General features: G+C 45.4%; 1 protein-coding gene across 1 annotated transcript; it reads left to right on the top strand.

Moving 5' to 3' along the window:
- Window positions 1–5627: 5627 nt before the first annotated feature.
- LOC149468132 (uncharacterized) lies at window positions 5628–8497 on the top strand. The gene has a single exon (XM_089670617.1). The coding sequence runs from the start codon at window positions 5748–5750 to the stop codon at window positions 6813–6815; it is 1068 nt and encodes a 355-aa protein (XP_089526743.1). The 5' UTR covers window positions 5628–5747; the 3' UTR covers window positions 6816–8497.
- The last annotated feature ends 1651 nt before the right edge of the window (window positions 8498–10148 follow it).

Below are 10148 nucleotides of genomic sequence, written 5' to 3'. Positions count from 1 at the left end.
AACTTCATTTCCAGAGTCCCCCCACAATACAGGAGGGGGCGCTATGTACTGTGGGGTCTGGGGGAAGGAATCCGGGAGGGAAATGTCATCTGCAGAACATTTCATACTCTGCTCTAGATTTATAAATGTCAGCGACGTGCGATGATTGACACCCCCTTACCCAGATAATGGGGACTTGTAATCTGACAGATTCACACAGGAATTGTTCATTGCTGAAGGAGCCCCGAGAAACCTTTGGAGGACCCCTGACTGAGAAAGGCTGGACTAGGCAGTCATATATTTCTGTCCCCCTTGGTGGGAGTGGAGGTGACCCCTCTATAAGGATCTACAGTCCATACACACCCAGCACAAGGCCGGGGTCACACTACCAGACGCTTCTTGGGGCTGCAGTTCCTCTGAGCTCCACAAGGTGGGGATCTCACTTCTACCCAGACAGGAAGTCTCTATGGAAGACAGACAGGAAGTGATGTCAGGGACAGAAAGGAAGTGATGTCAGGGACAGAAAGGAAGTGATGTCTCTCAGCTCCTTCTTGCTATTCCTCGTCCTGCCTGTTGTTTCCTTGGATTGATTTTCTGTGTAGTGACCCCGGCTTGGTCTCTTGGATGCGCTCGTCTGTTGCTTGCCCTGACCTTTCTCCTGATTCCTGGATCTCCTCCTCATCTCTCCTCCATATCCTCTTACACAGCTTTTCTCACTTCTACACAGACAGGAAGTCTCTATTGAAAACAGACAGGAAGTGATGTCAGGTGCAGACAGGAAGATATTTTAGGTATAGACAGGAAGTTCCGAGTGAGAGGTGAGCGAGAAGGAAGCAGATCGGAGACCTTGGTGGAAGTGGCAGCAGAGGAGGTAATAAGATGTTATTTCCTATTTACACCCAGTAACCCCCCATCACGTCCGTCTTCTTCCTCCATAGTCATGTCCATCCTCTTCCTCCATAGTCACTGTGATGTCTTTTATCTCCAGCAGATGATGATACACACATATATAGTGTGGGAACCCAGATGAACCCCTTCAGAGGCAGAACATTCCCCCACTTCCGGGGCCGGAACATTCTCCTCATTGTGGAGAGGTGTCACCTTCTCACCTCACCAGTCTATACCAAAGGATTCTACCACTTTTTTTAGTCACGGTGGATGGAGAAATCTATGACATCACACTGACCTCACAGCTCCTCCTCCCAATGTCCCTCCATCTGGCTTTTTTCTGATGCTCTTAGGATGTGGGGGTCCCTTGGTATCCTCACATGTAAAGTGGGACTGTTGGTCCTGCGTTGTATGTAATGACATCAGAATGCTGCAACAAGCCTATACCCTGCGTAGTGTGGGGGTCCTGTGGGGGGAATTATACCTCAGCCTGAAGTAGGGCTTTAATAAAATGGAGACCTGAATGGAGAGGTGAGGAGGATTCTGGGAATATCATTTGATGTGACTATTTGTGTTCAGATGTAGAGTTTTCCTCCTGTGAAGTCTGGAGATCATATGACATCACATTGCCTCCACCTCCCTCCCTGATAGAAGAGAGAAAGAAGAAGAAGATTCTAGAAGTCACCAGAGAGATCACTGAGCTGCTGACAGGAGAGGTGAGCGGTGCCGGGAATTCTGGGACATTCTCCAGTAACAGACAAGGGATGTGTCTGGATGGTGACTGTATCATTGTGTGTGTCAGGTTCCTATAAGGTGTCAGGGTGTCACTGTCTATTTCTCCATGGAGGAGTGGGAGTATTTAGAAGGACACAAGGATCTCTACAAGGACGTCATGATGGACAATCAGCCGCCCCTCACATCACCGGGTAAGAGGAGACTTTATTGTAAAGGAGAGAGCAGTACGGAGGATCCACCTAGATCCCCCATCATCTGATAAACACATAGAAACAATGGATTCAGTCAGTGTGTGTGTTTCCTACAGATGGATCCAGTCATGGGAACCCACCAGAGAGATGTCCCCGTCCTCTGTATTCCCGGGATTCCACACAGGAAGGTCACACCATCCCTCACCATCATCAGGTAGATGAGGAACAATCACTGATAGTATCATTAGGATCTGTACATTATCTGCATTGTTACCATTGATGTCATTTTTATTATATATTCAGAGTGGAAACCTGAGAGATCCTAAAGTTGAGGTTAAAGAAGAGATAAAAGAGAAGGAGGATGAGGATGGGGGGATGGAGGAGTCAGAGCTTCTAAAAGAACACAAAGATCTGTACCAGGACACCATGGTGGAGTCATCCAGCTACAGGAACCCCCCAGAGAGATGTCCCCGTCCTCTGTATTCCCGGGATTCCACACAGGAAGGTCACACCATCCCTCACCATCATCAGGTAGATGATGACAATTATTGGTAGCTGTGATTTATACACAGCATGTTTGTTACAATGAATGTTTTATTATATCTTTCAGAGTGGAATCCTCAGGGATGATAATATTGATGTTAAAGAAGAGTATAAAGAGGAGGATGAGGAGTATGGAGTGATGGAGGAGTTTTCAGAAGGACACAAGGAGATGATGGAGCCACCTAATACCAGGAACCCACCAGAGAGATGTCCCCGTCCTCTGGATTCCCCACAGGAATGTCACACCATCCCTCATCATTACAAGGTTGGTGGGATGGATCATCTAGAACATGGATTCATAGAGACAATGTGTGGAGTTTTTATGTGACCTTACATTTTACAGATGATATTTTCTCTCATTTCCTTGATTTAGAGTGGAGATCCAATCGATATAGAATTTGAGGTGAAAGCAGAAGAAGAAGAGGCGTATGTGAGGGATGATCAGCAGTCTATGGAGGAGGATGGAATAACGGGGACATTTATAGAGGAGGACACTCCTACAGAGATCAGCACAGGTGGGTCATGAACACTAAATCCATTCCTCCACCCATACTGCTCACTGATTGGTCCAGAGTAGGGCGGGGACTGGGTGATATCAGCCTGTAATCCCCTGGTCACTTTCCTGAGCTGTGTTCCCCGTCCTGTATTCCTGGATTTCTCTCGGATAATCTTCCTTCTCTGTGCTGCAGACACAATTTATGTATCTAGACTGGATTTATGGAGGTTCTGGGGTTCAGCTGGCAGCAAAATATTGATTTTCACTATAGACATTACTAGACCTAGATACCTGGGGTATGAGTCTACTGTCTTCTTCCCCATTCCTGGGTCTAGTAAGATCTCTGACAGAACATTTCTCCCAGGGGACCTTCTCTGTTATCTGCTGGCTGTGCCGGGTGGAGGGATATGTCTGTAGTGTCTCAGACCCAAGTCACTGAGTGCAGTCTCAGGAGATGGGAGGCAGCGGTGTGGGATCTCTGCAACTTGTCTACAGTAAACATTAAAAGCTCCACTGATTGCTGAATACCAATATTATGAGTCCTGACCCTTACACTGTATAAGTTATATTGTACATTACATACTCCTGACCCCTGCACTATATACTCTATGCTGTACATTACATACTCCTGACCCCTGCACTATATACTCTATGTTGTACATTACATACTCCTGACCCCTGCACTATATACTCTATGTTGTACATTATATACTCCTGACCCCTGCACTATATACTCCATGTTGTACATTACATACTCCTGACCCCTGCACTATATACTCCATGTTGTACATTACATACTCCTGACCCCTGCACTACATAATTTACAGTTGTGTTCAAAATAATAGCAGTCAGACATCACTAACCGGATCAATCACTGTTTTTGGTGGAAATGATACTTCTACATGGCAAATAATTTCCTAGCAGGTGTAGTAGAGTCATAGAAATCCAACAGACCCGACAGTCAGGACATGCATGCTGCTGATTCTGTGTTATTGAATCACTCATTGAAAGGGGCGTGTTCAAAATAATAGCAGTGTGGAGTTCTATTAGTGAGGTCATTCATTCTTTGAAAAACAGGTGGCAATTATTGCCCTTATTTAAGGAAGGAAGGCAGCAAATGTTGGACATGCTGGTTACAGTGCATTTCTCTCTGAAATTCTGAGGAAAATGGGTCGTTCCAGAAATTGTTCAGAAGAACAGCGTACCTTGATTAAAAAGTTGATTGGAGAGGGGAAAACATATAAAGAAGTGCAGAAAATGATCGGCTGCTCAGCTAAAATGATCGCAAATGCTTTAAAATGGCAACCAAAACCTGAAAGACGTGGAAGAAAGCGAAAAACTACCATTGGAATGGATAGAAGAATAGCCAAAATGGCGCGGACTCAGCCAACAATCAGCTCCAGGAAGATGAAAGAAGGTGTGACGTTCCCTGTGAGGACTCAGCCAACAATCAGCTCCAGGAAGATGAAAGAAGGTGTGACGTTCCCTGTGAGGACTGTTACAATTAGAAGACGCCGATGTGAAGCCAAGCTATCTGCAAGAAGTCCCCGCAAAGTCCCACTGTTGGAAAAAAGACGTGTGCTGAAGAGGTTACAATCTGCCAAAGAGCACATTGACCGGCCTAAAGAGAAATGGCGCAACATTTTGTGGACTGATGAAAGTAAGATTGTTCTTTTTGGGTCTAGTGGGCGGAGACAGTTTGTCAGACGACCCCCAAACACTGAATTCAAGCCACAGTACACTGTGAAGACCGTGAAGCATGGTGGTGCAAGCATCATGATATGGGGATGTTTCTCATACTACGGTGTTGGGCCTATTTATCGCATACCAGGGATCATGGATCAGTTTGAATACATCAGAATACTTGAAGAGGTCATGCTGCCTTATGCTGAAGAGGAAATGCCCTTGAAATGGGTGTTCCAACAAGACAACGACCCCAAACACACCAGTAAATGTGCAACATCTTGGTTCCAGACCAACAAGATGGACGTTATGGAGTGGCCAGCCCAATCCCCGGATCTTCATCCAATAGAAAACTTGTGGGGTGACATCAAAAATGCCGTTTCTGAGGCCAAACCAAGAAATAGAGAAGAACTGTGGAATGTGGTCCAATCATCCTGGGCTGGAATACCTGATCACAGGGGCCAGAAGTTGGGTGACTCCATGCAACACAGATGTACAGCAGTTCTCAGAAACAGTGCGACTACAACCAAATATTCATGAAGTCATTCAAAGGAAAGCAAAATCTTCAAACATTTCTCAGTTTATATAGTGAATGTTTGAGTTTGTAAAGAAGAATACAAACACGGCCATTTTTTTGAACCGTCTAATATTCACTTTTCTTCCATTTTTTTAGAGGAACAACACAAATTTGATGTATTTTTCTTCATGTTGTGATTTGGAATAGAATGTGTCGTGTTCCCAATGCATTTGTGTGGATGGAAATAAAAGGATTAGAAGGATTTTCAGCTTTAGTCACTTTTTTCAACACACTGATATTATTTTGTACACAACTCTATGTTATAAATTGCATACCACTGCTATATATCCTCTTTTGTTACACCCATTTCCTCCCAGCTGGACATTTTATATCGGATGATGTGATTGGAGCACAGACTTTTACATGGTGATAATAATGTGATAACATCCTCCAACTTTGGACCCTTAAACAGAAAGTGATAATGAGGGAGGAGTCAATACCCCAATGATGGTGGTCTTCAGGATCAGTCCAGTCTTCATCTTGGTTGTTCTCCCCCCATCCTCACTCTCTGACCTCTGGTGGGGCTCAGCCCCGCTGTTCTTCATGACTAAATCATGGACTAAATAAGGAAGTGCAGTACTTCTTGTGTTGGGAAGATGGTGATGAGTGATAGAGGGGGTGGGGACCCTCGTCCTATAATCCCCTCAGCTGCCTGATGTGGGCGGAGTCCTGGTTTGGGGGAACCAATCAGCTCCTGTGTAGTAATCCTCTTTGTCTTTGTATTTTAGTCCATGGCCGGGAGATGAGGAAAACCTCCGAGGATTGTCTCACTTTGTCTCCAGACTGGAAAGTAGAAGATGAGGACATCACACAGTATAGTCCAGGAGAAAACCCGGCTCCCTCCAATGTCCATCCGGCACCACCCAGTGTAGATGGACCATCGGATTCCTCGTATCCTGAGGAACCTCAGACTGTGCGGGACCGGGCCGGCCTTCCAACAGGGAAGAGCTTCTCCTGTACTGAGTGCGGGAAGTGGTTCTATTATAAATCTCATCTTAATTTGCATAGAAGATCTCACACGGGGGAGAAGCCGTATTCCTGTGCTGAGTGCGGAAAATGTTTCCATTATAAATACAATCTTAAAGTTCATAAAAGATGTCACACGGGGGAGAAGCCATATTGCTGTTCTGAGTGCGGGAAATGCTTTTCACAGAAGTCACATCTTTACACACATCAGAGATCTCACACGGGGGAGAAGCCATATTCCTGTCCTGAGTGTGGGAAATGTTTTGGATTAAAATCACATCTTGTCACACATGAAAGGCTTCACACAGGGGAAATAAGTTATTCCTGTCATGTGTGTGGAAAATGTTTTACACAGAAGTCTAATCTTTACAAACATCAGAGATCTCACACAGGGGAGAAGCCGTATGCCTGTCCTGATTGCGGGAAATGTTTTTCAGTGAAGTCCCATCTTTACAGACATCAGAGATCTCACAAGGGGGAGAAGCCGTATTCCTGTCCTGAGTGCGGGAAATGTTTTTCACATACGTCCATTCTTTCTAAACATCAGAGATCTCACACAGGGGAGAAACCATATTCCTGTCCTGAGTGTGGGAAATTTTTTTCACAGAAGTACCATCTTTCTAGACATCAGAGATCTCACACGGGCGAGAAGCCATATTCCTGTTCTGAGTGTGGGAAATGTTTTTCAAGGAACTTCAATCTTTCCATTCATCAGAGATCTCACATGGGGAAGAAACAACTTTCCTGTCCTAAGTGAGGGAATTGTTTGTCACTGAAGTCCTGTTTTCATGTACATCAGGGGTCCCACACAACCCTGGAGGTATATTAGTGCCTTGAGTGCGGGAAATGTCTTCTATATGTTGCTTGACATCCCAGCTCTCATGTGGGGAAGAAGCACACCCTGATATACACCTCAGATATACTCCATGGATGATCTTCATCATGGAAGGAACAGTTCATAAGGAGATCAGAGGCCCCCAAAGACATGGATGAAGTGTGGGACCGGGTTGGCCATTGATATCAGGAGAAGAATATAAATGGAGTGTGAAATGTTCTGTAATGATGGAAAACATTCCCCCGGCTCAGCAAATCTCCTAATGACATCGGTGTTTTAGCCCCATTCACAGAGAAGGAATGGACAAGAGATAAAATCTCTCATACAGACTGAATGGTCATGTGACTTTATAAAGAGGAACGCCAGAAAATCACATCAATCAAATCTTCCAATGTGTTCTGTGCAATCTGCATAAACATGGGGGGAGGGGCAGACCCGGGGGCATACAGTGAGAACACAGAGGGGGGCTGGCTTACCATGGTAGGTGAGAAGCATCATAGACCCGAGCACCAGCATGTCCACCGGCTGCCATAAACAAGGGAGCTGGCCCAGCACAGAACTCCTGGGAAGACTTACCTGACGCCACTTTCCATGCAGCCAGTGATGGTCCTGCCGCCATTTGTTTTATTATTGGTGTATACTCTGATCAGCAGGAATCATTTCTCCTGAAGAAGTGAGCGCTGCACCACGAAACGCATGGAGATGGATGACGCTGCTGGATCCTCCTCATTGTGCTCAGAATTCTGTCCCACGGTGATTGTTGTCCAGGAATTGTCCATTGATGGACTTTGTGAGAGATTTCATGGCCTTGTACACCTGCTGGGAGGGTTTTATGATTTCTACGCTGATTGGGAAGAAAACATTGGAAGATCTTTATTGATGTTTTTCTGGAGTTCCTCTTTATAATGTCCCATGAGTCCCATTGTGTCTGTATGAGAGATTTCATCTAGGGTAAGGACTGACCTACACCCCATCCATGCACACTTACCTCTCTGGATCTGCTAAGGAATGGACATGCACTTTCATCAGGTGAATGGTTCTACATATTCTTTATGAATAGACCCCCAAATGTCAGGAGACGTTTCTATAAAGACGGGAAGTATGGAGCAGAGAAATGAAGAGACCTCCCAGCAATGTTATTACCAGGCTGCAGCTAGGGGGAGCTCTAATGTCACCCCAGCAGAGTGATCCCATCTAGCCCACATTAACCCTCTCACTGCCAGAGCTGTTTCTGCATGATTTTGCACACATGGGAAAATGCAGATTTTGGTCCTGAAGATGAGATAAACCCCCAAACATCTATTCTGTGACATCAGAGGCCCTGGAGAATAAAATGGTGGTGATTGTTAAGGTGTTCCCCGTACACAGATTCCCCTTCATATCCGCCTTTATTTCCTCCTTTCCCCCATTTTCTATGTTGGGATCTTTTCTACAATACTTTGTTATAATAATGGAACACGTTGTGTATTGTATTGTACACCAATAATAATGACTCCGCCCCCAAGGGATCTTCCTGACCAATCGGATTTCTTCCTTTACTGTTTCCTGATTCTATGATCACAATCTTGTTAAAAATATAATTACAATAAAAAGTTTATTGAATGAAAAAACAAAATTGTGTTGTGAGTGACAAACGTCTTCATCATAAATTGTTCATAGATGACACATTGAGAGCCTTCCCAGGTCATCAGCATAGAGTGCAGTGGTCAGGAGTATGTCATATACAGCCCTGTGTATAGAGTGCAGTGGTCAGGAGTATGTCATATACAGCCCTGTGTATAGAGTGCAGTGGTCAAGAGTATGTCCTATACAGCCCTGTGTATAGAGTGCAGTGGTCAGGAGTATGTCATATACAGCCCTGTGTATAGAGTGCAGTGGTCAGGAGTATGTCATATACAGCCCTGTGTATAGAGTGCAGTGGTCAGGAGTATGTCATATACAGCCCTGTGTATAGAGTGCAGTGGTCAGGAATATGTCATATACAGCCCTGTGTATAGAGTGCAGTGGTCAGGAGTATGTCATATACAGCCCTCTGTATAGAGTGCAGTGGTCAGGAGTATGTCATATACAGCCCTGTGTATAGAGTGCAGTGGTCAGGAGTATGTCATATACAGCCCTGTGTATAGAGTGCAGTGGTCAGGAACATGTCATATGCAGCCCTGTGTATAGAGTGCAGTGGTCAGGAACATGTCATATACAGCCCTGTGTATAGAGTGCACTGGTCAGGAGTATGTCCTATGCAGCCCTGTGTATAGAGTGCAGTGGTCAGGAGTATGTCCTATGCAGCCCTGTGTATAGAGTGCAGTGGTCAGGAGTGTGTCCTATGCAGCCCTGTGTATAGAGTGCAGTGGTCAGGAGTGTGTCCTATGCAGCCCTGTGTATAGAGTGCAGTGGTCAGGAGTGTGTCATATGCAGCCCTGTGTATAGAGTGCAGTGGTCAGGAGTGTGTCATATACAGCCCTGTGTATAGAGTGCAGTGGTCAGGAGTATGTCATATACAGCCCTGTGTATAGAGTGCAGTGGTCAGGAGTATGTCATATACAGCCCTGTGTATAGAGTGCAGTGGTCAGGAATATGTAATATACAGCCCTGTGTATAGAGTGCAGTGGTCAGGAATATGTCATATACAGCCCTGTGTATAGAGTGCAGTGGTCAGGAACATGTCATATGCAGCCCTGTGTATAGAGTGCAGTGGTCAGGAGTATGTCCTATGCAGCCCTGTGTATAGAGTGCAGTGGTCAGGAGTATGTCCTATGCAGCCCTGTGTATAGAGTGCAGTGGTCAGGAGTGTGTCATATGCAGACCTGTGTATAGAGTGCAGTGGTCAGGAGTGTGTCCTATACAGCCCTGTGTATAGAGTGCAGTTGTCAGGAGTGTGTCCTATACAGCCCTGTGTATAGAGTGCAGTGGTCAGGAGTGTGTCCTATACAGCCCTGTGTATAGAGAGCAGTGGTCAGGAGTATGTCCTATACAGCCCTATGTATAGAGTGCAATGGTCAGGAGTATGTCCTATACAGCCCTGTGTATAGAGTGCAGTGGTCAGGAGTATGTCCTATACAGCCCTGTGTATAGAGTGCAGTAGTCAGGAGTATGTCCTATACAGCCCTGTGTATAGAGTGCAGTGGTCAGGAGTATGTCATATACAGCCCTGTGTATAGAGTGCAGTGGTCAGGAGTATGTCATATACAGCCCTGTGTACAGAGTGCAGTGGTCAGGAGTATGTCATATACAGCCCTGTGCATAGAGTGCAGTAGT

This window comes from Staurois parvus, unplaced genomic scaffold, assembly GCF_062004578.1.
Source record: "Staurois parvus isolate SC_StPar_1 unplaced genomic scaffold, SC_StPar_1.0 ptg000092l, whole genome shotgun sequence".
Classification (NCBI taxonomy): Eukaryota; Metazoa; Chordata; class Amphibia; order Anura; family Ranidae; genus Staurois; species Staurois parvus.
The sequence above is the reverse complement of the archived record's forward strand: the minus strand, read 5'-3'. Positions and strand labels throughout refer to the sequence as shown.